This window comes from Parasteatoda tepidariorum, chromosome 3 (genome assembly GCF_982258835.1).
Source record: "Parasteatoda tepidariorum strain Cologne lab strain chromosome 3, Ptep-v5.0, whole genome shotgun sequence".
In the NCBI taxonomy this organism is placed as follows: Eukaryota; Metazoa; Arthropoda; class Arachnida; order Araneae; family Theridiidae; genus Parasteatoda; species Parasteatoda tepidariorum.
Genome location: NC_141757.1, coordinates 61,131,241 through 61,158,131, shown reverse-complemented (window position 1 = coordinate 61,158,131; position 26,891 = coordinate 61,131,241). Strand labels below are relative to the sequence as shown.

Here is a 26,891-nt window from a genome sequence, read left to right as displayed (position 1 = left end):
GCCCCTTTTCCTGATTATTTATTTATTTATTATTATTTTTTTGTTTCTGAGTAAAATTTCTTGTTCTCTATGTTTTGGGAGCACTTTGTGTAATTCCCTATATCATGAATTAAAAGCATTGTAATTATTTTAGATTAACTTAGTTATTACATTAATAAATACACAGTTACATGCCTAACCAGTTTTAAGAGTTCTTAACTTACTAAAGTTTAAGGTAATTAGACTTAGCAGTAATATTTTTTAATGAAAAAAATACTTACACTATCGAAAGCGCATATTGACCTTGCGTCCGGCTATTGCGGATGAGAAAAGTTCCATCCGGTTTACCGGCAAGAAGATTAGTAGCTTCATTTCTAGAGAGATCTTGACGAAACCAAAGTGATTCATTGTGATGGGGTAGAGTTTCATCATCTTGAAGAAAAGCACTCTCTCTATAATTAAGAAGAAAATAATCATGAACACAAGCAAATGCAGGTAGCAAAATTTTTAGTGCCAACATCCTTTTTTAACACTATAAGCCCGCCTAAAATAAAATTTTGTGATTGTAACATTCAGTTTAAATAGGGTTTTCCAAAATAATTAAAAATTAATACAAAATCAGTTTAGATTTTAAATATTTAAAATACTATGCGTATTAAATTTTTAATAATTTAGTTGTAATAATAATACTATTTTTTAATAAATTATTTTTAAAACTAATTATACTGCTATAAAGAACTATTTCTCATATATAGGTTATGGTTGCAATTTTTTGAGTAAGTAAAAAAAAAAGAAGCTAAATATCAAATTATAACGAAGCATTTTTTAAAGTTACATAACTATATATTTTCCCATTGCATTTTGTATTGCCCCCCTTTTTTAGAGGTAGCACCAACATTGTTAACAGCATCTCAATTATGTACTAATTTTCTTACAAGTTAATATATTTAATTTTTAAATATTTCATTATTATAAAATTGTGACAATGGAATATTTTTTAACAATTTCACGAATTGGACATACCTCATCAAATCCTTAGATTCTGCAGATGATTCTTGCAGGAGTTTATGTACTCTTTCTTTTTTCACTCCTTTGGCAGCTAACATTCTGTAAACAGACAAAAAAAATTACCTTTTTGTTCTATATTTGTAAAATATATTTAAACGAAAACTAAAGACAATAAAATTTTTTAAATAAACAAAAGGCTAATTATTTTAATAAAACATTTAAAAAATTGCTTAATAAATTCATTAAAATTTATATACTTAAATGCAGATTATATATACATAGAAAAAGTATTTTTTGGGGTGTAGGGTGATTTTTCAAGGCAAGTGACAATAGATTTCAAAAGCCACTTATTAAATACTATTCAGTTCACATTTATTTCCATTAAAAACATTGAATAACTGTAAAAGAACAATTAAAAATCAAAGTCCTCTAAAAAATAAAACATGAATCATGCCCTTTTGTAGAAACAACAAATATCCTTAACTATAAAATTTTTTATTTAAAGCCACATATCTAAAGTTAGCACATTTAACACTCTGAATATTAGACTCTTTTTTTTCTGAATTGTAACTTGGTGGCTTTCTTGCAACGAAAAACTGATTTTGTTTCATGAAACTCATTTCAATCTACGAAAAAAGGAGTGCTTTAAGAAATAATTTTTCTAATCAACAGGGTGCATAGCCAAATCTGTCAACAAAAAATAAGCACCTTTAAAGTACTTTTTAATCACTCAAAAAATATTTTTAAGCACTATATACATTAATAAAATGCAAAATAGTTCTTAAAGACTTTACATAATCATTATAAAATAATTAGTTTCTGACGAAGAATTCTTTGCTCGATTATATTAGCCACAATAAAAAGATTGAGATTTTTGATTCGATATCAGAGGGTGGAAAATGAAGTCTGAAATGGAGAATATTTTGCAAAATGCAGCAGAGTTGCACATGAGAGTGCAAGAATCTCATTGAGTCCAGTTCAGTAGACGCACATGCGGACTCCCAAGTATTTCATCAAACATGTAACATGATTGGGGTACTATCATATGTTGTGGGCCGACGGTTCGGCGATATGGATTGTGGTTGAATGATTTGTGAAAACGTTGAATAGAACTAAGTGAAAACCATGCTTTCGCTTAATACGCAGCGAAAATCAACACGGTAAAGGAAAAAATCTTATTTTCGAAGTTGAAAAATTAAGCACTTTTTAAAAACACTCCATGAGAAAAGCACCTTTAAGGGCTTTTAAAAAACGACCATAAAAAATAAGCACCTTTAAGCACTTTTTAAAAACGCTAGGCACCATGATCAATCTTGCCCAGAGTCATAGCATAATTGAGCCGCTCAGAAGCCAATGCAGTTAAGTCCATTTTTTGATATTTTCTGATTTTTGGAAATACCGCTTTTAAACAGCCCTTTTTTTAATAGCTTCTGAATATATTGTATAATAATTTCAGAAGTCATTGTGAATAAGTCCACCTTTTATCAATATTTTTTTACATAAACTTTGAAATAAAAATTAAATTATTCTCTTTCTTTCGATATTTGTTGGTAACACTGAAAAACAAGAAATTCATAGTAACTCAGGGTTGCTAGACGTAGTATTCTTAATACTACGGTAGTATTTTTTCACCAAAAAAAAGGGGTATGGTATTTACCTCCAATTAAACACAACTTTTACAGGACATTAAGGACAACACTAAGGAGATCAAGATTTACATTTAAATAACTCGGAAGAAGATGATGTTTGTTATGATGAATAAACATAAAACTTATGACAATAAATGTTATTTTATTATTTTTACATAAATTTCTTATCTTTTTCATCTGCCAAAAGGTATAAGTCCTAAATTTTTAAGATGCTGTCATTATTTCAATAAATACTTACGTTCAATTAAAATTTCAATAAATACTTATGTTACGTATTTTATTATTTTCACATAAATTTCTTATCTTTTTCAGCTGCCAAAAGGTATAAGTCCTAAAATTTTTAAGATGCTGTCATTATTTCAATAAATACTTACGTTTTTATTTACACATCCTGTACATATCTTGTTTTTTTTGCAGAGTTTACACCTCGAAAAAAGACTTTATACACTTTTCTAATTAAATTAATAAACCAAGAATTTCAAAAACTAATGTGTCAAAAAACATTAATTTTCTCATTTCCTGTGTTTCGGACTTAACCGCATTGGCTTCTGAGCGACTCAATTAAAACTATCTGATTAAAAAAATGAAATGGACTAAGAAATTATTTCACTCACGCTTGCAAATCTTGTCTTTGCTTATATAGTCTCATGATTTCAGGCCTCAGAGTGTTCATCTCTCTATCTAGAGATCTTTGGAATGCAGACTGGTGCAAGAATTCCATGTCCAACTGCCTTTTACTTTCTTCTAGGGTGTGCTTCCTTGCTTTCAATAATTCATAATTCTCATTCAGTCTAAAAAATACAATTAAATTATAAAATCATGAAAATAAAAGTAATAATAGCTTGAAAGTCATATTGTTTCATATGAAATATAAAACTTAATTGAAACATTTATGAAGGCACTGGAACTAATAATATATGCGACTTTATGATAGATGTCATTTCATCGTGTACACTGCATACAATAAAATTGCAATTCGAGATAAGTATAATAAAAAAATAGCAAATTCCACGTTAACTACTTAATATTGTCTCAAGAAGATTATTTATTAGGGAAGAAACTCTTCACAAAAAATTATCTTGAACTTCCATAAGTAATTTAAATTTTACTGTATAGAAAGAACAAGTTCAGGCAGAAAAAAAAATTCAAAATACTTCTTAACACTTGAATTTTCTTTAGATTTACATAAATTCACAATTCTCTAAACATTAAAGAACGAATGGAGGTGAAACAGAATTGGCCATGAAAAGTTTCTTGCACAGTAAAACATTACAGGAACATACGGACCAAGAGTCTAAATAAATTTAAAATCTGTAAATGAACTGGAGGTTTATTTGAATCTGTTTAACTAATTAAAGGGAAGACATTTTTATAACATTTTTTGTTAGATAGTTCTATTTCTGTTAGCTTCAATGAAAGTATTTTCAAGCCGTTCATTAAAATTTTCCTTTTTAATCCAGGTTATGTTCACAACAACAGACTTTAAAATAGGTTCTTAAACATTAAACTAAAGTTTTAATTTATTTTTTTAAAAAAAGATCTCATTAAATAAAGGATCTTAAAAAACCAGTTCAAATCTACATTATTTTCTAAATAGCTTTTTTCCCCATATTTGTAAAATTAATAATAATTAGGTAAAGTCTATATTATAATAATCATAACATTTACACCTTTAATATCATATACTAAATAATATTCTTAACTATAAAACAAAATGCAAAGCAGTTTAATTTAGTTTAAATTAAACTTTTAAATACATTAAGTGTAACTTACAGTTGACGTTCACAAGGAGTTGTATTTTTTGTATTTTCAATATTTTTTTCTAACATATTGATCTGTTCTTCGAATACTTCTAGTGTAGACTTAAATGCTTCTTGTGCTTGTTTCTTTAACGATACTTCTTGGGAAATTTTGCCATGATCTTCGTAAAATTGATCAAATTGTTTAATCTTTTGTTGGTATTCTCGATTGATTTTCATTAATTTTTCTCCTACATTTTCAACATCAATTGATTCATCTTCATCTAGCCCAGTCTATGGAATAAAAATAAATAAATAATTAAAATAAAAAAAAAAACTAGACATGTTATTTCAGTATAAAATAACATGTTATTTCAGTATAAAATAACATGTTATACTGAAAACTTTAAATGAAATAATTACACTTCAGTAAAAATAATCTTTTTTTTACCAAGATGCCAGGATAATTTTAACAGTTTACTTCATAAGTTATAATCATACCTTGTCCTCTAACCATTGTTCATCATAATCATTGAATTTGATAAGTTTTATTTTTAATGACTTATAAAGAACTATTAAAAGCAATAACAGATTTTTTAAATATATTTTTGATGATATTTGCATTTGCAGTATGAAGGAGATATTAGCAACGAATTTTTTTGGTTTAAAGCATAACTACTTTTTTCATTTATTAATTGGAAAGAAAACAATATAATTAATGTAACCTAGGACTTTTGTTTAATGACACATATTCACTCATTTCAAATGATGCAGTAAGCAAGGAGGGGTATTGCTTACATCGCTAGTGGAGAGCTGGAAATCAGGTTTTTGATTATGTAGCCCATAAAACAGCAAGCATTTATAGGTATAAAGGTGCCACATTATAACTGCCAAGGCTAAAGTTCTCTCCCGGGGGTAAATGCCAAGAAAAGAGGTACCATTTTAGATGCTGTCTACATCCTCTGATCAAGATTAAATTTACATAACATTCTTATCATGGCTGTTTTAAAAGATTATGTTCTGAAAAATGAGGCAAGGTGCATTGTTATTGTTTCATAATATGAAAGCAATGAAATATTTCTGAAATGAAATAATCTATCTAGTTGAAATTCTGGAAATTTGTAATCCATGTAAAAATGCCCCTTTGGGAAAATATTCAGCTTATTAAAATAGTACTTTAAGCTCTTCATACCATTAAAACTTTTTTAACTATGAAAAAGATAAAAATCAATTTGAAATCAAAGATTTTTTTTCTTAAATCCAGATAAGGTAAAATGTTTTACAGGCATTATAAAATCTATTTTTACCTTAAAATCATGATTCATTACCTTTAAATATATTGATGGCATTAAAGAAGTATAAAAGAATAACACAGAATATTTATAAAACAAAAGCTATTTCTTACTGGATGAAACCTTGACACAGGATGGAGTAACTTAACATCTAAAGTGCGGTTGTATTGTGCCAGAGAAACATTGTGATAGTAATTTATTAATTCTACTACGGAATTGAACATCAGAGGTTCTGTGAAGCCATATTTTCCATTTCTGTGACAAATTTTAATTAATTTGTTGCTTCCTCCTTTCCTGTAGAAATAAATTGGAAGTGGAAGATAAGAATAACAAATTTATAACCACAGATTTCAATTAATACATAAAAAAAATTATTAATTATTTGTTAGGACCAGACAAAAAAACTAAAACATAACTAAATTGAAAAAAAAAAAGACAATATGTTTCGTAATCTAAAAAAGTTATTCTAAATTTGGCTTTATTAAATGAAATATAGATTTATATATAGAATTATAAAGTTATATTTTTTATAAATCTATATATAATTCTGTATATACCTATTCATTTAATTAAGCCAATTATACAGAATTACAAAGTTATATATAAAATCAAGTCACAACAATTGATAATATATAAATCTTTCACAATTGGTGAAGCTTTTTGGAAGAACAAGACTTTTTTTATGGAGCTTGCTAGGTAATCTCATACTCAAACTTTTTTCATATACAAAACTACATCTAAAAACTCAAAAATGTAAGGATTTTAATAAAATACATACTTATTTATTCAAAATATCTTTCTAAATTTTATACATATGAGTATTTTGTTAATAGCTTCCTTACAATAAAGGTAGTTCCAGAATTAGTCATAATTTCATCAGCAGATTTTGAAAGAAAAAATTGATAAATAATCATTAAATTTCATTTTTAAAGTTTTTTTCTTCTTTTATTTATGATTAAAAAATCTACAATGGAAAAAAAAATAATAAATAAAATAAAGAAAAATAATATAATAAAAAAATAGAAAGGCAATGTAAAAATAGAAAGGTAAAGAAAAATAGGCAATGATTTTTTAAGGTAATTTTATAAACATGAAAATATAAAGAATGATTAAAGACAAATTCATTGCACTTTAATTATTGCCATATTAATTATGTACATTAACAAATTAATTATTGTAATAATCTAAATAATTATTGCTTTATATTTGTAATAATTAAGAATAGAAGAACTGATTGAACTATGAAACACTTTATAACACCATTAAAAATAATACAAATTAAAATGCTTGATACTAACCTTAAAGTTAATGTATATTCTCCTGAACCTTTATTTGAAGCATCTCTAACTAGGAATGTGCCATCAGGAGTATCCTTTAATTTTTCATTAACTTCTTCACTAAAAATGCACAAAATACACTAAGTCAAATAAATAAATAATGAATTGATATATGCAAAATCAATTCAGTATTAATTTAAGTTACACTTTCACCTTTAATTCTACCACTTAAAGCAAAACTGATATTAGAGTTTTTTACTTTCCTACACTTATAACTTTTCTGGATTAAGAGATTTAATTCAAAACATAAATTTAGGTTAGATGATTAAAACACAAAATCTTGAAATAAATATTTCAAACAAAAGAAGGTATTTAAATTTGATAAAAATTTTTATATATCCGTGAAATATAATAAAATAACTAATGATCAAAAAAACTACACACAGCACTAATGTATAATGAAGTAGAAAGATAAATAGTAATTTACAGAGTATTGAACAAGTGGCAAGATGATTAAAAGAATATATCTTGACAAAAATATTTTGAATAAAAAATAATCATTAAAAGTTCTTTTTATTATAAAGTTCACATTTTCAAAATTGAATTAAAAAGTAAATAAATAAATAGCGTTTAAAGCATTATAAAGGTAATATTAAAAAGGAATATATAATCTTTTGCATTTTTTCTTGTCTACACATCTTAGAATATGAATGTTTATTGCAAACATTTATCTCAAAGACACACCTAATTGAAATACTTTTAATTGCATAGGGTTTTGAAGAATGCTATCACTATTTCATACCTGCAACTTTTGCACTCTTCACAAAAAGAGTTTCCTTAGAGGTAGTGAAATAACTATTTAGGCAAATACTTAATTCACCTATCATTTAAAACACATTAAGGTAACTAACTGAACCTTTTTAAGTATGTCTCAAATATTGAAATGTAGTGGTAGTTAAAAGTATATTAAATCAAATTTTTTAAAACAGGAATCAAGCATGTATGCAAATATTTTGCTATCACATTAAATACAAAAATAAAACCTTACAGAAACTTTCGAAAAGTTGGCACAATTACAATTTGATTTGAATAACCAAAACTAGCAACTTTTTCCAAGAATGACTCTTACCGAGTAATATCACCCCAGTACCACTCAGCTTCATTAAGGCTCATTGGACCCTCTGGTCGTTGAGGAATGCTATTATTGGAAGAGATGCTGACAGAACCACTATGCGGCAGAATGGTATCAGGGAAAGGCTGAGTAAGTTTTGAGGCACGTCGAGGTGGGAGAGCTGAAATGAAAATTGGATAAATAAATACATAAACCTTTCTTAGATTAACTTAAAAACACTTGTTTTTAAAGATTCACCTTTTTTGTTTTAATGTGTTTATAATCATTGTTAAGTATCATATTACTGTTTTTTCTTTATGCAATTTTTTATAATATTTTTTTTTAACGGCTCCAATCTTATGTATTTGCCATTTATGGAGACGAATAATGCAGAATCAATTGCTTTTGCAATTGGTTCTGCCAATTTTTAAAGAACATTTAAAAATATATAATTAGCATCGACGTTTAAGAAATATTATAGATTAGGAAGGACTACAATTAGCTTCATTATGCTTGTTAAAACTATTGTATTATTTCATTCTAAATAACTAAATTAAAATCAGTGTCACCCAAAGCTTATCATTGAACTCATAACTTTAAAAATGTGTGTATTTTTATATTTCGTTGTCAACAAATAACACATTAGAAATACTTTAAAATGTTTACTAAAAGCGATAAAAATTTAACATTTGTTATCTTAATATATCTTTAAGAGTTGTATGTACAAAAATGATTAAGTTAGTACATAGTATAGAGTTTACACAATAGGAAAACTATTTATTTCTAAAGCAACTTAAATTTTTTTCGGAAAAATTAGCATATTCTGAATTTAGGTTTATTTCAAAACATTAGGAAAATATATAACATTTGCATCCCACTCCTGCCATTTTTAAAAAAAACCACTTTGAAGAAAATTCAGAATACTTTTATTCAAATGGTTGAAAATAGCTAACAAACAAAATTAATTAAGTTAAACATAACTAAATTTAATATTTCATTAGGGTTCTAAACAAGGCCATTGTACTTCAATAATAAATAAGTAATGCATTAAAAAATAGATTGACAGTAAAAAACTTTATTAAAAATACAATAATTTGAGTAATTTATGACAAAATATGTAAAAAAAATACCTGGAGCAGAGTCAAAAACAGGCATGTGTTCACCCCATTTTCCTTTCAACAGCAGTAATTCAACTATTCTAATGTGCGCTTCTGTGTTATAGACAATTTGGCTATAAATAAAGAAAATAGATATCAAATAGGTTACTATAACTGAATAAAATTTATTTAGGTCTGTAACTATAATTATCAAACAAATGTTTAGTTATTTAAACTTGTATTAATTAATGACTGGAGACTCCAATTTGAAGATTTATTTTTTGTGCGAAAAGTTTGCGCAAATATTTTTCATTACTTTAACTTAATATAGTTTATATATATATATATATATATATATATATATATGTCATTTATACAGACGTTTTAAAGCTTTTTTTTTATCCATAAACTGCAAAATTTAATAAATCCATATTTAAATATATAAGTATAATTACTAAATCAATTAAAATAAGTATCCAATTTAAGTAATATTTGGTTTGAATTTAACTTGAAAAGTATAAACCACATTTTAGTTATTTCCTTCAGTTCAACAAGGAAATTAAATTATATTTCCTTTCCTTTCAATAAAAAAAAAACTAAATAACAGCTCAATTTCACTTACACTATTTTTTCCCAAGGTGGACGAAGAAGGATATGACAAAGTACTTGAATTAAAATAGTCGGTGGCTCTTTGATTCCCCTTGAATATTGCAAGCGGCAAACACGACAGAAATGACTCATTAAAGTTTGAAGTACAGACTTATGATGAATTGGCAATTGATGAACCAACTGTTCTAATGCTTGCACACATAAATCACTATTTTGGATCTCTGGAAAGAATTTATAAATTTGAATCAGTGTTTAAAACACAAGTAATAATTTTTGAAAAAGTGTTTACATCAATTACAAAAACTACATAAATTAGTTACAAACATAATTGTAAATAAATTGGAAGACTGTATTAGTCATCTATGTTTATTATTCAAGAATAATTGCTAATAACTCTATGTACATAAGAAAATAAAAATTAGTAATATCATTGTCTAATTGGTTAAAGAGATCATTTTATTTTTAAGTGAAATATGAGTTGGAATGCTAAAAATTTGATAAATTTAAAAAAACCCAATTCTCTTTCATCTTTTTCAACAAGAGATACAACCTCATGTTTAGATTCCTTGAACCAAATTCTGAACATTTTGAGGAATTAAAAAACATGTTTTGCTAGTTTTATTTTAATATCTAGAACAATGGACATTCACTCAAATCCTAATGAAGTATATATTAAAATTATTATCTTTCTCTTTTTATTATCTTTAAAGCTTAAAAAATTCCCAGCAAATAATGTTATATAATAAATGAAAAATAAATAAATCAATGAATTAAAAAAAGTTTAAAGACCCAATCAAATAATCTATAAGTAACATTTTAATGTAGTTTTAAAAACAGTTAAAGCTGAAAATTTGCAACATATTACAATTTGAATTTAATCATTAAATTCAAAATTTATTATCCTTATACCACTTTCAAATGCAGGAATTTAGGAGAAAAATATGACAATACAAAAGCTTACAAATGAATAGTAAAGTATATGATAATCAAAGTTAATTCTGAAATTAGTTTATAAGTTTGCTAAAAATGACAGAGGGATATATTCAAATCACTTTTAAAGTGAAGTAATAGAAAACAGAGACATAAAGAAACAAATTTATTTAAAAACTAATACATACTTGCTGTTTCAATAAATTTTTCATATAATTGAACTGGAAAAACTGGATTAGGTAATTCTCTCAAATATTTCTTTAAGGCACTTGCTATGCAATGCAACTCATAACCTGCTAAGTTTGTGCGATCTACATCTTCACTTAACCTTTGACGTAGTTCTGCCACAACATCACTAGGAGCAGATGTTCGGTACACTCTATATAAATCAATATCTAAAATAAAACAAATATATTAGCATCAATCTCTGAATAATTGAATTTAGTTATACAATATATAATTACAATCATGAAGAACAATACTTTTTATTTGCAATATACATATTTTCTATTTATTTAATTTAAGCTGATATGCTAGTTGCAACTAACATAAATAAAATTTTACCTTAAATTTGGAGACAACTTAAAATTAAGTAAATAAGAAAACTTTAAAAAAAAAAAAAAAAAAAAAACAACAACAACACACATTAACATTTTTTTTAATGTTTGCACATCGAAAAATTTGCGCAAAATGACCCCTTCAAATCATGTGATCAACAATACTGTATTCACAAATTGATGGTATCAAGTAATACAATAAAATTTAAAATACATCGCATCCTTGAAAATAAAGGCTGATGATGGCTCAAATTAAGCAGATTTTTCTTAAAAAAGTCTTTTTGTTTGATTTTTTTGGTAGCATGATATCATTAACATTTCAAAAATAAAACATCAGAAGAAAAGGCATCTGCTTGCTATTCAAAGTTGCGAAGAACTGCAGTGATTTTTGCAAGAGAATTTATTTTCCTTTTTTTTAATAAATCAAATGGTCCATGCCTACAATATTTGTATAGTCTTTAAAGTTAGTGTCATAAATCTGAAAACACTTTTTCATATAAATTTATTTCAAAAGAAAGTTTTATAATTTTCAATTTCTTTTTCTTTTTGAAAGAAAATTATAAACTTGGTCCTCATTATTATTTTGATACAGTATTAGTTTTTCATTGAATTCAAAATGATTTCACATTAAATATGTTTTCTAGTTTGCCAGTCAAAAATGAATTTTAACACCATTTATCAACTTAGTGACAATCACAGTGTAAATCAATATATGCACGATTTTTAATGATAATTGCTAGCAAGTCTAAACAGAAGAAAGAAATTAGTTTTACGGATTTATTGAATTTATTTCAACAGTACTGATTTTTTTGCTAAGTTTCAATAATATTTTTTAACAGATTACAAATGTAGTAATAGACTTACTGCTCAATGCTGATCCTCGTGTTTCAATTTCACGTATGCATCTAATGACTAGAGAAGGTGCACTTTGAACAGATGGTAGGAATTGGCTACTTAAATCTTTTCCAAAAATAGCTGAAATAGAAATTTATATTAAGGAAACATTATTAAAGGAAGCAAGTATAAGAGGGATGAAATAAAAAAAAGAACGAAATCTGATAAAAGAAAAAAAAATCTTATAAAATATTCAATTAAAAATCAATGTTGTAAAAACTTCTATAAAGAAAAAGGTTTTTCATAATTACGAAGCTAATTTTTCATAATAAATGAGATATATCTTAAACAATAATTTTAAAATGCATTTATAGTAGTGTATTAAGTAAGTAACTCCAAAAGTATCCTCGTGCCTCTCTAGGGAATCACTATGTCCCACTCAATGTTAATGAATACTACTTTGTTATACATTTATTTATAACACTTATGAGAATTTTATTTATTTATATCACTTATTTATGATAAGTTTTTATTTCACTTAGGAAAAGGAGCCCTTAAAAAATCTTAAATAAAAATAATTTTGTGACAAAAAAGATTCAGAAGTAGTTCAATCAGTTGTATTTCTCTATATACAAGAATTAAATATTTTTTTTTCATAATTATAATATTAGGTTTAATATATTTAGTTTCATAAAGATTTGCAATAAGAATTTTAAAAAGCGTTGAGGAAATTCCTTTGAATTTAATTTTCAAACAAAAAGAAAATATAAACTCTATTTGAGTTAGAGTACACTGGATATAGCCTGAGGAGACAAAATAAATATAACATTAGAAAGTTCTAAGTTTAATGTTTAAAAAACTTTTGGTGCAGTAAAATGTAAGGCGAAAAAAACCAACAGACTACAAAAAACTAAATTCTATGAATATTTTAAAAGCTTATATTGAAGAAGAAAAATTACAAAAAAACAATGAGAAGTAATAAACATACATACCTGATATTAGATTCCGCCTATTAGCTTTTTCTAAATTGTCAGTATTACATTGAGGTAAACCAGTAGCAGCACATGTACGATGCCAAATGAGACCACATTCTGTTCAAAAAAAGAAAAATTACAGTGAATTTTACAACAAATGATATAACATTATATGAAATATTTTAATACACATTTGAGTCACGAGCAAAGTCTGGTAGCAAAGTCTGGTAAATGCACTCTTGAAGAAGGAAAAATATATCATCATTCAAGTTTTTTCCCCAGCTTTACCAAATGGACGGTCAGTTAAAATTTTCCTTAATATAGCACAACTCAAATTTATTAGAGAAAAGCAGATTAAATGTATTTTGTTATACAGTTTGTTGCCATATTTTTATCATTTCATCAGAAAAACAGTTATAGTAGGTTTTGCCCCTGGTTTCATGAAATATATTTAGATTCAATAAATAACTGAAAAATAAAATAACAATAATTTTTTTAAACTACTCAAATAAGTCCTGTATAGCAATTTTGTTTACAGTAAGGAACAGGTAATCCAACAAATCCACAGGCAAATTTTAAGATTTTTTTCATTAATTTACTAAATAATTGCTTTGTAAAAGTTATTTTTGCATTTTAAAATTAGTACAAAAATATTACAATGCCTCATGTTATTGAATTGAATATGGAAGATTAAAAAAAGCAGACTTTAATGCTATCTATAAAATAACTTTAAGGCACTTAGCATACATTTTGATTTCCATACTCGTACATATAAATTAAGGGGAAATTTGTCAAAAAGAAACGATAAGATTGAACTACAGTAACAATCTATGCAATACTAAAACACACATAATTAAAATGTATATAAGATGTTGCTATGACTGCCTTTAATATTCACATTTCTTAAGAATTATTGTTAAAAGTGAAATCAAAATAATTTATATATCTAGGGTTGCAAATGACTATTTAAGCAAGAAAGAAACAAAATTTTATTGAAATCTGCTAAAACACTAGTGAAGAAGGCAGATGAAAGAACATCAAAACCAGTTGGATTGCCTGACGACAGAACTTGAAGGCGTTTATTTCCAAATAGTCATCTTTCTACTTCTTGTTGATTTCTTCACCATTCAAACTGGTTTTAATGTTTTTAGTTCTGTCTTCTCAGTAGTTATTTGTTAGATTTTAATAGCATTTTTCTTCATACACTTAAATATTAAGTTGCGATCTCTAATGTGTAAGCTTTTTGAATTTCATGTCTGACAAGAAATTTAAAAATATACATGAAGGGCAGTTATAAGGCAACATTCTGTTCCATGAGTAATGACTGGAAGATATAACTACAGTGGAGCATCGTTTATACGACGATCACTTATACGACGTTTTAGTGTGGTCCCAAATCATTCCTATTCATTTTAATGTAAAAATATATCCTTTATACGACGCACAGAATCGGTTATACGTCGGTTTTTAGATTTTGTTCACATTTATTTAATTTTTTCTTGTGTATTTTAAAAAAAGGGCGGCATTTGCCAACATGAATGATACAGAAATGGGTGCCAACAAGAATGCTTGGATGACGACCGTAATTTTTACTAGATAACTGAAAAAACTAGACAATATTATGAAGAGGCAAAAACGAAAAACTTTGCTATTCATCGACCAATGTCCAGCGCACCCATCGATACTAATTATTTTGGAAAATGTAAAAGCTCTCTTTTTTCCAGCAAATTGCACAAGTGCGCTTCAGCCATTAGATTTGGCCGTGATTAGAAATCTAAAATTGCATCATAGAAAGCAGTAAGTTCAACTCGCTATTCAAAGCATTGTAGAGACTAATAGCAGGAAAATATAATTAAAGGTAACATACATTCAAACTGCTCACTGCAATTTTTCTTCTTTGGTTATTTGTTTGTTTTGCTTTGTCTAATTTAGAAATTTATGTAAATCAATACATTAAACATTAAAATTAACTGAAAACAGAGTTAGTTTCAGTTTTAGAAGTAAAAATCGATTATACGACGTTATCGTTTATACGACGTTTTTCGGTGGTCCCTTCGGCGTCGTATAAAGGATGCTCCACTGTATTTATCATGATTCAAAATACTTTGGTTTAAAAAATTTAAATAATAAGCACATGAAAATCGAAGTAAAATATATGTGAATTTTTTTTCAGTGATAAAACATTTTGGATTAAAAATCTATCACAGTTTTAATCGAAATATCACTTGCCTTGACACACTACTCCCTGATGAATTAAGCCATGAAGATAGTTATGACACTTGTCACATTGTAAGACACATGAAAAACTTTGTTCTAGCAGTTGATGATTACCAGTTGGAGATGAACCTGCAACAAAACAAATATGATTGTTTTTTTAAAAATTAAAATGAAAAAAATAAGAGACTAATGATACGACTACCATAAAAGCGAAATAAAAATTTGAACTTTTAATTATCTAATAACAAAAAAGAAAAACATTTTCTACTTTTACGTCCTTTTCAATGAATGATAAACCCAATATTTGTTTTGATCAACATAGATTTTAACTTAGCTTACAAAGTTACCAGTTTACCTAAGTTACCTTTATGAGTCAGATTCATGTTCACCTTTATGAGTCAGATTCATGTTTATATAAACTCCAACATAAAGGACATATTTGAAACACACTTCTCAAATGTGATTTATAAGTCCATTCCTTATATATGAAATTAAGTAAATAAAAAGCCACTAAAATTGACTTTGAAAATAAAGTGTTTGTAAACATATTTTATTTACTATAGGTATTTATGACCACCCTCAGTGTCAACTGTGTGGTTCTGGAGCACCAATGATTAGAAAGCACCTCCATTGCTGTAGGAGGCTCCACGAACCTGAATCGGAGATCGCAAGATATTGGCGTGCGAGAGAGCTTTTGGGAAGATGACTTCGGTTTTTGTTATTTTCTATTTTTATTGTTCCTTTGTGTTATTGATTGTATTCCCTGCCATTGGAAATAATAAAAAAAAATTTATTTACTGTTTTGAAATCCTAATTAACTGAATAATATTCATTTTACATTAAAGTTGCTTTCATTATCAAATAATCATAATGAAACTCTAACATAAAGGATATTTTTGAGACCAACTCCTCACACGTGACTTTTAAGTCTAATCCTTTTATATGAAATTAAGTAAATAAAAAGCTCCTGACTACGAGAAATAAAAAGTGTTATGTAGACACATTTCATTTACAATTTTGAAATCTAAAGTTAAAAAAAAACAACAACACATTTTTAAAATAAGATACTTTTTTAAGGTAAAGATTCTCAAAAAAAAAAAAATAAAATAAAAAATATGTACATTTCAATAATTTTAATCACTTTAGTACATGGCTAAGACAAATAAAGTAAGATAAGCATTTTAACACAACATAAATGCATATAGATTTTTCATCAAAATTATTGTTTTTATGAATTTTCTTGCATCTTAGAAATGCTTATGCTCAAACATTTGACTTTGTATTTTTTTAAGAAAAAAAATTATTACAACATGGACTCTTAAAAAGCCAATAGTTACATTTTCAAAATCAATGGTAAAATTAAGAAATCAAAATAAAAACTTTCTTTACTAAAAAACTTTGATAGAAAAGATTTATATGAATATAGATACTGAGATACCGTTTTCCTTACACTTCTTAATAAATTTATGACTGTTAAGTTAGCAAAAAAGAAAAAAGAAGACTAAAACATACCATCTCTAAGAGAGGGACCAGTCTGAGATTTTGTTTCTTGTAGAGATCGCTAAAAACAAAAAGACATTGTCAATAATTAAAAAGAAAAACACATTTTTTAAAGGAAAAAACATAAGCATTTATACAAATATTTAATAAAATGAAACATAAAAGTAATCACTCATTTGTCTAATTATTTACAGTACATTTATATTTTTGACAACAGACTGGGTAGAGCAGTTAAAATAAAATTAAAAAAAGATACATAGATCTTAAAGCAATAAAATAGTAATCTTAAATTACTTTACATACATTATTTGGAAAACATCAAATAACTATAAAAAATCAATATCATAAAACTTACATTTAAATTATTTCTTTGACACAGATAATCAACACATACAAGAATAGCCTTTTGATGGAATTCGTCTTTTACACCCATATTCTGAAATTAAAATAGGCAAAAATTATATACATCCAGTTTAACGAAATTTTTTTTATAACATATATGTATTGAAAAGACATTTTTACCATTAATTTATCCCTGTCTAATGTCATGAGATCACAGCCTTTGATATCTTTGGATTTGAATAGTTCTGCATATCTAAATAAATTAAGGGCAGCCATCCACTCAACAACATTTGAAGATGTCCACAAATTTAAAGGCTAAAAATGAAATAAATATTTTAAATACTATTACTTAATTAAATGTATAAGGTGAGTATCTGTAAAGATAAGATAAATGCTAGATTAATAATTTAAAATTAATCAAATATACATCTCATTAAAATAAATTTGTACACAGTTGTTTTCTTCCACAAACAGCAATCCACTACTCAAGACAGAGACAATTGTTCTGCGGCTTGGTTCAAATTCTAAGCAAAAAGTGCATTTTACAAAATTATTGTATTTATTAAGTGTATTTTACATGATTTACTGTTTGACAAAAATATGCAGAGAATTCTTCCTTAGATATACTTTATTTTACTATTTTTTACACAATTATGCTTACCAGAACTCCAAAATAATAATTTTAGCCATTAAATATTTATTTTTCAGCAAATATAAACACTAATAAAACAGTTGGAAGTAAATAGTTTAGTATGTTAAATTAAAGTTGGTAAATTGTCGTTTTGAAAAAATCTTTCTCAAATACCTTACAATATGCGAAAATTACACTATTTTTGTATATTAAGGGAAGAAACTGCAATGAATTTCGTACCAGTACTCATAAAATATGTGTCTGGTGTTGACAAGCAGTTCCAGTTTCGAGTATCAATAATAATATAATTAAAGTACCGACTATTTTAGCTAATTCTTATGAGTAAATGTAAATTTTCTTAAAAAATATTTTACTAGAAGTCATAAATATTTATGCCCTACAGTAACACATATTTTCCTGCTAAGCCTTAGCAGAACCATTCAATGATTAATATTAACCCATTGCTAGAATTAATTACTGAATTTAGAAACTGAATTCTATTCTGGTATTAAAATCATAAGATTATTTAATGAGTGAATTACTTAATCTGATGTAACCTGTCAAAACACTTTTTTTCCTGACGCCTGCCATGATAATCATTTCCAACGATTATTTTTACCTTTTTCGTTTTTATTTTAACGGAAACTATATTTCAGCTCATTCATTTTCTGTTTATGCTAAAACCAAATTAAGAACTAGAGTAGATGCCACAACAGACCTTTGAATTCAACTTATATGACCCAATTTTAAGACTAATACGTTGATAAGACGATAAAATGAAAAAATTTCACTCACTTAATATTTTCGAAATATTTAATACTCCTTCGTTAATCAATAAATAGCTCATAAAATTTATTCATCTTGTCTCGGGGTTGCGCCAAAAGAAGGTCGATCATTTAAGGCTCCATAACCGAAAAAATTTGGGAACCGCTAATATAAACTAAATAGTTTTTATTAACGAAAATAAACAAACATTAAAATGACTTATGAAAATATTTAATCTGGATTCCGTTTCTTTAAATAAAACAAGACTACTATAAAAAATAATAAAGCCGACATTATCTTCATATTATATTATAAAAAGAAAGTAGGAAAGCTCGACTACAGTTAAAAACGAAACAAGAAAGGGTTGAGAAGGAATTAAATTTCGAGTAGGAGGAAGAAAGAGAACGGGTGGATGGAAAAAGGAAGCAAAAAAAGTAATACGTGCATTAATCATTTGGACAGATGCAGCACGTGGATGACCTGAATAGCGTGTCGCTCCTACCTCGTGCTCCACGAAGGTAAAGTGCCTAATTCTCTATCCTTAAGCGAGGTAGGAGCGTTCTGGTCAGGCAGCGGTGTAAAAATGTCACGATTTTTTTTTTCTTCTCTTCATCTACACGTCAAATATGATGGAGTTTCCCCAATTGAATTTTGCATATTTTCTTTCTTTCTTCTTAAGTCTCGAAAGGTGATATTATACAGAAAATCGTGATGCATTTTTAAATCAAACAAAAGATATCTAGAGGGACTTACATTTTAAATCGAAATCTGGGTATTCATAAATATCTATTATAGTTTAAATATCTTTTTGAATTATGATAAAATACTTCGGTGTGTTTATAGATAGGATTTGAAATAATATTAAGCCAAAGACTAGGTAGCAGTGTTAGCAAATCTCGTGGTTCATGATTCCTGCATGAATTGAATCTAAAATACTTATTTTAATTATCGCCCTCTTAAGTTAGCGGGTCCCTACTTTACAGTGCATACTTTTTAATAACGCAATTAATAAAATCAAGGTGGCAAGTAATCAAGTCCATAATCTTAAGTTGTGGATCTTCTGTTAGATTATTTACAACATGGGCTTAGACTAAAGTGACCACATTTTTATTGAGACAAAGCGGGACAAATGGGATGAAATGAGAATTACAATTTAGTCAAACTTTCAACACGCACAATATATATATATATATATATAAATACGAATAAATGTTTGCATTAATATTTTCAGCATCAACTGGAAGTAAGTCAGATGCTGTTTGAATAGTATAGGTATAGAATGTGCGCTGCACAACCTACTCCAATATTTTTTTGCTTCAAATGTTCGTTAAGTTTCGTGAAAACGTTATTGATGCCTCTTCTAGCTTTTCCACCAAAATTTACGTTAGTGTTATCCGCACAATAGGCAATAATTTTATTGTTCAAATTATTCTTTTTTAAAATAGTACTTATTAAATCAAAAATTATTTGTGAAGTTTCATCAGGCACTGAAACAAAATCTAATATTCTAATTTGAATTCCTGTTTCTGGATCAAAAAATCTAACACCTGTGGGAAATAATTTTGAATCTTTGTGGTTGGAAGCATCAGAATATATGGATATAAATGCGCATTTTTCTAATTCTTTTGCAATTGTGAAAACGAATATGGTGAATAAACATTACAAATAATTGCTTCGGTTTTTGTCCTTGCACATGCGTATTTATTGTCGTATAATGTTTTGATCACTTGCGACGTACAATCCATTGATCTGAAACTTTGATTGTGGTTTATGGCGTGGAAAGCAAATAGCCCTTCCGCTAATGCCTGCTGTTTTTCCGTGTTGCCAAAGCTAGCACTGTGAAAAAACTGTTCCATTTTAGACGAGGAAGCGGCATTATTAAAAAATCTTTTGTGCCTCTTTGTCGCTAGATGTTTAGTAATATCGTTTTTTCCACCATGTGAGACCGAAAATTCAGCATTGCATTTACCACACCGTACCATATAGTCCATTTTGGTACTTTTAATAAATGGAAATTCTCTGCTTGGCTCTTCATTAAATTTGCATCCTCTTTTTTTACTCATCTTTTATTTTGTGGGTAAATACAAGAAATAAATAAAAAAAATTTACTACATAGGTTAAAAAAGAGTATTAAATTTTACCTTATTGACAGTTACTTTGTGGCGACTATTGCTCTACCTTTGTCAATCAAATAATGAGTCAAACCGAACGTCAAATTGAAAACAACAAACCGCACTGACTAACGGCAGTCCGCACTTATCTGAATTAAGCCGAGACGTAAAGACAATGATCGCACACCACCAAGTAAATCTAACTCAGTACATTGCCTGCATACTCTTACTCTGCACGCATTTTATGTGTCTTTTATGTATTTTTTATTTCTTTATATTCACCATAATACTTAATAAATAATAGGAATACATTTTTACAGTACATTTAAAATAAGAAATACAGATATTTTCTAAAAAGCGGGACATTTTTAAAAATCGGCGGGACGCGAGACAGTCCACCAAAAAGCGGGACTGTCCCGCCAAAATCGGGACGTGTGGTCACTTTAGCTTAGACGCTTTTATTTTAAGGGCACCAATATCAATAGTTTATTCATTAAATTAGACAAAATTATAAAGGAGAAATTGGCACGCAAAAGCGAGCAAGTAGTGGAGATCTCTTTTTTTTTTTTTTGAAGGAAAAAAACCCCATTTACAATTGTATTTTAAACATATCGGTTTTCTAAGAGATACGTCGGAAAATCGTTCCCATTGCAAACATATAATGAAGAAAACTTGACAAATCTTTTGATTTTTTTTATTTAATAAATATGTAAATTTTTTATTTAATTATTATATTTTAAAATCGCATTTTTAACTTATTTTTGAATAAATGATAGCAATCTTTAAGAATATGTTATATATTTTCTTTAAGAATATATTATTTATATATTTGATATATATAAGACAACAAAACAAAACACACACAACAAAATATGTGTAATATATACAATGTTAGAAATTTTGTACCATGATATCGTTCAAATCTGCAGCTACTTTAATACGATGCTGAAATGGTCCATACTATTGTATTTCAATCGTAAACTTGACAACACCATACAACATGAACGGAAACATGTTTCAGTTTAGATCCTCATTAAGGAGACGGCAATTTCGCACCGTATAATGAATCAACGTAGAATTAATTTTACTAAGAATGTAAGAAAAGCCATATTTTGAAAAAAAAAAGAAAAAAAAAGAAGTAATTTACACTCGAATTAAGCCAAAATTTCAGAGATGTTTAACCAAAATCGATTATTGGATTTCTGAAGTTAAATTTTAGTTGGACTCTACATACAGATTCATCATTAGAAATATGCTAAAGTTAATTATTTTCATGTTATTGTTAGTAAAAAGAATAAATAATCTCTTTTCCCCAAAAAGTCTTCATGATTATCTCGAACAAACACTATAGTAAAAACGTAGTACATTTCTATAAATATATTTTAGGGTACTTTTTAAAATGGAATATAAAAGCTAAGTTTAAATATGCTTAAACATTCCAAGACAATGACTTTATTTATAACAGCATCAAACGTTTGAAATAAAATTAACGAAGACAATGTTTGCATATAAAGCTTATAGCATTATATTATCTGAAATTTTTATCTCTAAAATTTGCAAAACATTTTTAAAAGAGATTTCTAACCATATCATCTAAAAGAAATTATAAAAAAAGGAAAACAAGAAGCTTCACGCAGAGGTACTTCAAGGGAGAAAAAAAAGAAATTTTTTGAAAAAAAGTCAGAATATTGGACATCTATAAGTGACGTCATCGTAGGTAAATCATAACCTCATAACATATGTCGATTCAGAAGCCAATTAGGTCCGACACACACGCGTGACGTCGTTTACAGGTATCCAATTAAATCTGATTTAAATCACATGGTTAGGCCTAATCACTTCACTCCTTTTCGAGTTGTAAGTACCCAATGGAAGCACGAGACACGATTTAAATGATATCATTAGATGACAGACATCAAATTAATTGGCAACATATGTGAAAGAAAACGATAATTAAATACAGAAAAAATACCCCTTAGAATTAAGTTATTCTTTTTCTTTTCATGAACGATATTACAGAAGAAAAATTAAATATAGGCGAACTCACAAATTCACTACATAGGCGGAAGAGTCGCTAAGATACGCAGTTTTGTTAGTCAACATAACACTGGAACTGGATCGATTCCAATTAGATAATGATGAACGACAGCTTTTAAGATAAAATATATCTTTTTTATAACATATCCTGAGACTTGAAGTGCTTTATCCAAAAGAGGGGCTTTGTATGCATGGTGGCGTTTAAAATGAGAGATTCTAACTGTGGTAGCTTCACTCTTCATTCCTTATCTTTTGTTTCGATTGTGTTAAGAAGATATCAAAGATAGCCGCTGGTTTCACTGCAAAGCTATAAACGATTGGTATTTGTACATGATTAGAATAGGCAAAATTGACAGATGTAAATAATCTGTCTTCGCTTTTAATGGATATCTTTCTTTTCACACTTAGATATGAGGGGGGGGGGGGGGCTGCAGAAAGTTAAAGAACAAAGAAAAGTTTTCAGGCCATAATCAGAATTCATATCTGTTAAGAATTATGATATTGTAATTTTGCATTTAAAAAAAATAATCAGGCGATAAACATGTTTACTAATTTACAACATAGTGCTCCATTTATATATGTCTATGAGTAATTTTATAGTTATTATAATGAATTGTACATAAAATGTTACCTAAATTAATTGAAATGAAAATTCCGCAATCCTTCAAATCAGAAAGTGGGAGCGAAATATAATGATTTCGAACCATTGAATAAAAGCATAAGAACGAACAATTGTTAAAAGAAAAGAAAAGAAGAAATGCATTAAGGGGTTTGGAGGTTTCACTACAAACACTGTGGGGTGAATTCAGAGAAATCTCCTTTTAATCCCACCATAAACTGGCTCCCCAAATCAAAAATGTTAAAGTAATGAGCTTTTATGAATCAGAAGCTACATAGCTAAAATGTAGTTACGTATTATATAACACATAATTTTGAAAACAAAATTTTTTCTCTCACTAAATTCAGAATTGTTAAAATTTGAAAATATAAGACAGAGTGCACAGAAAAAAATTGAGAAAATGGCGTAGATTTTTTTTATATTTAAAGAGATCACGTACGTATGTTCTGAAGTAATTAAGTAAACGTAGTTTGGTGAGTTAGCTCAGAACATATATATTTGAGCGTGCGGAATCTTTGAGCGAGATTAGTTATATATATTAGAAATATTTACCACTTCACGTAGTATCCGACTCGTATGTTTCGTTTAGCGTAGTTATTACAAACAACCTCTGTTCTCAATAGAGTGTATGCAGTAACTAGGTAGGCGAATGCGCGAAATTTCTAGTATACATCGTAAAATGATTTTAAAGGCTCTAAGAGATTGCCCAGCTTGATGCCCAAGCCACGGATCGCACAAAATATTTCACAAAAATAATACTTCGCATATTTTTAAATATTATAATCTTAATTATCGATAATCATAAATCCCAAATATGTTTTAACAACTCATGCGCTTCTTTGGAACATATATTTCGTAAGACATAGTGTCTTTGGCAATTTAACTAAGCTGTATTTACAAAAACATAGCATAGCATAATATTTCGTTATGTATCTATAAATAGTAAAAAGAAGGAAAAAAAAGAAAGAAAGAAAAAGAACTGAAAAAGGTGTGAGCGTAGATTAGAAGAGAGCTTGTACCAGATGGTAAAATTTTTTATTCAGTGTTTTGTCTTTTTTTTTTCTTTTCTTAACACAATGCGAAACTTTACTTCTGTATTTTCCAGAGAATTGCACGTCAATAGCGATGATTTAAAACGATAAATTAATGAATAAAACAGAAGGCTATGTTGCACAAAAAAGTAAAATATGAGATTATTAGGTGAAATCGAGAATCTTACCGAAGGCGGCGCAGGTCTTATCGTGTACACATTCAAAGCTTTACTCAAGTTGATAACATTAATCTATGATAAGATGTATCTGTTTAAAAGTGTGAACAGCTTAAATCACCATAAAAGATATCATTAATTTTAATGAGTATTTGATACTGAGATACATCTTAATAAAGGATTTAGAATGAGAAAAAATATCTTCAAGAATCTCACAATATTGATATCTGGTGAAAGATCAAGTAATCCTTCAAGTGTGTTTTGGGTTTTTAAATCATTATCTGTTCTCATTTTTTTTATATCTACTTCCTACAACTGATTTTCATTAAAAAGTAAGACTTAATCAAGAGAAAAAAAAGAATACGCGATAAAATTATAACTTTGAATTTAAAAGGTCTCTAAATCCTAGTTCATCTTATTGTGGATTCATCATCAACCATTACCAATCCATTGCTGGATCCATCCTCCAAAATTTTTCAAAAATTTAGACCTGCTGATCTTGCCTACCCATTTTCATTCTGCAGAATTTTTTTCTTCTAAAATTTTCTTTTAAATTACATTTGAGAAACTTGATTATGGCTTATGGTCACTTTTTTGGACAATTCATGTCATACGGATTTTAGCTCAAGGTGATGTAAATCTAGTGATTGTTAGTCCTTCGATAGCTTTATGACCAGCGTATTATGTCTCTAACAATTTGTCTCTCTATGAAATCAAAAACATCTGTTTCTTGTCTCATTAATATCACTAGCCTTTGGTCTTTTCTCATACACTGAGTAAAAAAAAATTTCTATACACTTTTGCGATAGTATTATTCTATTATTTAGTTACCTGTATAATATTTTCTATTCAGAATTGTGTTACAGTATTTATTAACATGATCATAAAAAGCTACACCAGTTTAGAACGTTCTTTTTATAGTTTAAGTGCTAGAGAACGGATGACTTGTTTGCTATGGCTGCGAATATATAATCAAGAGTAGAAAGTCTAACAAAACCATTAAAAATATAGCGGATAGGAATTTCTCTAGATCTAGGTTACAAAGGCAACGATATAAATTGAACAATAGGATGAATTATTTTTCTTCTAGGTACTGATCAATTTACCTGATCGAAGCAAGAACTCCAAAACATACAAAATAATAAAATTTAAAAATTTATCCGTTATCACGATAAAATATTTTGCGAAGGGACCGTTTTGACGATTAAAATATTTTGCGAAGGGTCCGTTTTTACGATTAAATTATTTTGGGAAGGTCTGTTTAAGTTAAAAAATTTATGAAGGGGTTTGTGTAATTTCTCTGTTTTTTAGAAAAACATTGAAATAACTAACTTTTTATAAGATTTTTTTAACTAAGACAAGCGAAAAAAAAAACATTTTATTCTAACTATTACCACGAGTGCTATAATAACTTAATTTTGACTAGAAAAGCCTTAAAAAGAAGAACCAATGAAGGATACGCAATAAGTCTAAAAGCTCACGGAGTGTTAACGCACTCACTGCTCCTAGGTTTGCATACTAATGAAATAAATTCACGAAAGAAAAAAAAAGAACAGAACGAACCGTAAAAAATGAGGGTTCAATGTTTTCCCCTGACCCAAATGCATTTTGCGAACACTTTTATGAAAGCGGAACCGGTGAGTGTGTGTGTAGAAAGGGTTGGGAAAAGAGAATTTAAATTAGGTATTTCTTTAGCTCAGTTGAAGTTCAGGAATAGAATCAGATTTGCATTTTACTTTCCCGATAATTTTGGTAGTCTAGAGAGTTAATTAAAGACTTGTTTTAGTCATCGATAAATAGTTTAAACAAAGCTACGATTCAGGCAACTCTATATGTTTACAGGTTAATTCTGATACAAATGTCATTTAGAATTCCACAAATAAGAGCATGCGTTAAAAAAAAAAGTGGTGCACATACATAAGCAATGTTTATGCAATTCCAAATAGAAAAAAAAATATAATAAATTATTAATTTATGCATTAAAATAAGTTTAATTGGTTGATTCTGAATAATTTTAACCTTATTTTTAAATAGTCGTTAGGTATGTATCATGAAATAAGTATGCTTATTATTAAACTTTAATAGTTCTAATATCAGGGGTCTGTTTAGAAGAAATTTGGGTCCGTTAACGGACCCTTCACAAAATGTCTTTTCATAAAAACGGACCCTTCAGAAAATATTTTAACTTAAAAACGGACCCTTCACAAAATAATTTATCTTTTAATCGGACCCTTCATAAATTTGTTTATCTTCATTATTGTTTTGTTAATCGAATAAATCTTTCTCAGGAAGGGGGGGGGGAGAAAGACAAATGCAAACGAACTAAGTTTTGTCTTCGGCTGAAGCTCCTTCCTTTATTCGTCCTAAATGAATATTCTGCGTTCAGCAGTATAGGCTAAATACCAA

The 26,891-nt window shown here is 27.6% G+C and overlaps 1 protein-coding gene across 3 annotated transcripts in view; it reads right to left on the bottom strand.

Moving 5' to 3' along the window:
* LOC107439742 (phosphatidylinositol 3-kinase regulatory subunit alpha) overlaps window positions 1-26,891 on the bottom strand; it is a 102,148-nt gene that overhangs the window by 1,384 nt on the left and 73,873 nt on the right. For all 3 annotated transcript variants that reach the window (XM_043044325.3, XM_043044326.3, XM_043044328.3), the window contains exons 6-21: window positions 17,296-17,430; window positions 17,129-17,209; window positions 16,786-16,834; window positions 15,286-15,402; window positions 13,075-13,173; window positions 12,113-12,223; window positions 10,880-11,086; window positions 9,775-9,982; window positions 9,186-9,286; window positions 8,074-8,236; window positions 6,966-7,064; window positions 5,781-5,961; window positions 4,410-4,669; window positions 3,251-3,427; window positions 1,003-1,086; window positions 261-431 (exon numbers count right to left, since the gene is read on the bottom strand). In XM_043044325.3, coding sequence (XP_042900259.1) covers window positions 261-431; window positions 1,003-1,086; window positions 3,251-3,427; window positions 4,410-4,669; window positions 5,781-5,961; window positions 6,966-7,064; window positions 8,074-8,236; window positions 9,186-9,286; window positions 9,775-9,982; window positions 10,880-11,086; window positions 12,113-12,223; window positions 13,075-13,173; window positions 15,286-15,402; window positions 16,786-16,834; window positions 17,129-17,209; window positions 17,296-17,430 — 2,243 coding nt within the window. The remainder of the gene's footprint in view (window positions 1-260; window positions 432-1,002; window positions 1,087-3,250; window positions 3,428-4,409; window positions 4,670-5,780; window positions 5,962-6,965; window positions 7,065-8,073; window positions 8,237-9,185; window positions 9,287-9,774; window positions 9,983-10,879; window positions 11,087-12,112; window positions 12,224-13,074; window positions 13,174-15,285; window positions 15,403-16,785; window positions 16,835-17,128; window positions 17,210-17,295; window positions 17,431-26,891) is intronic.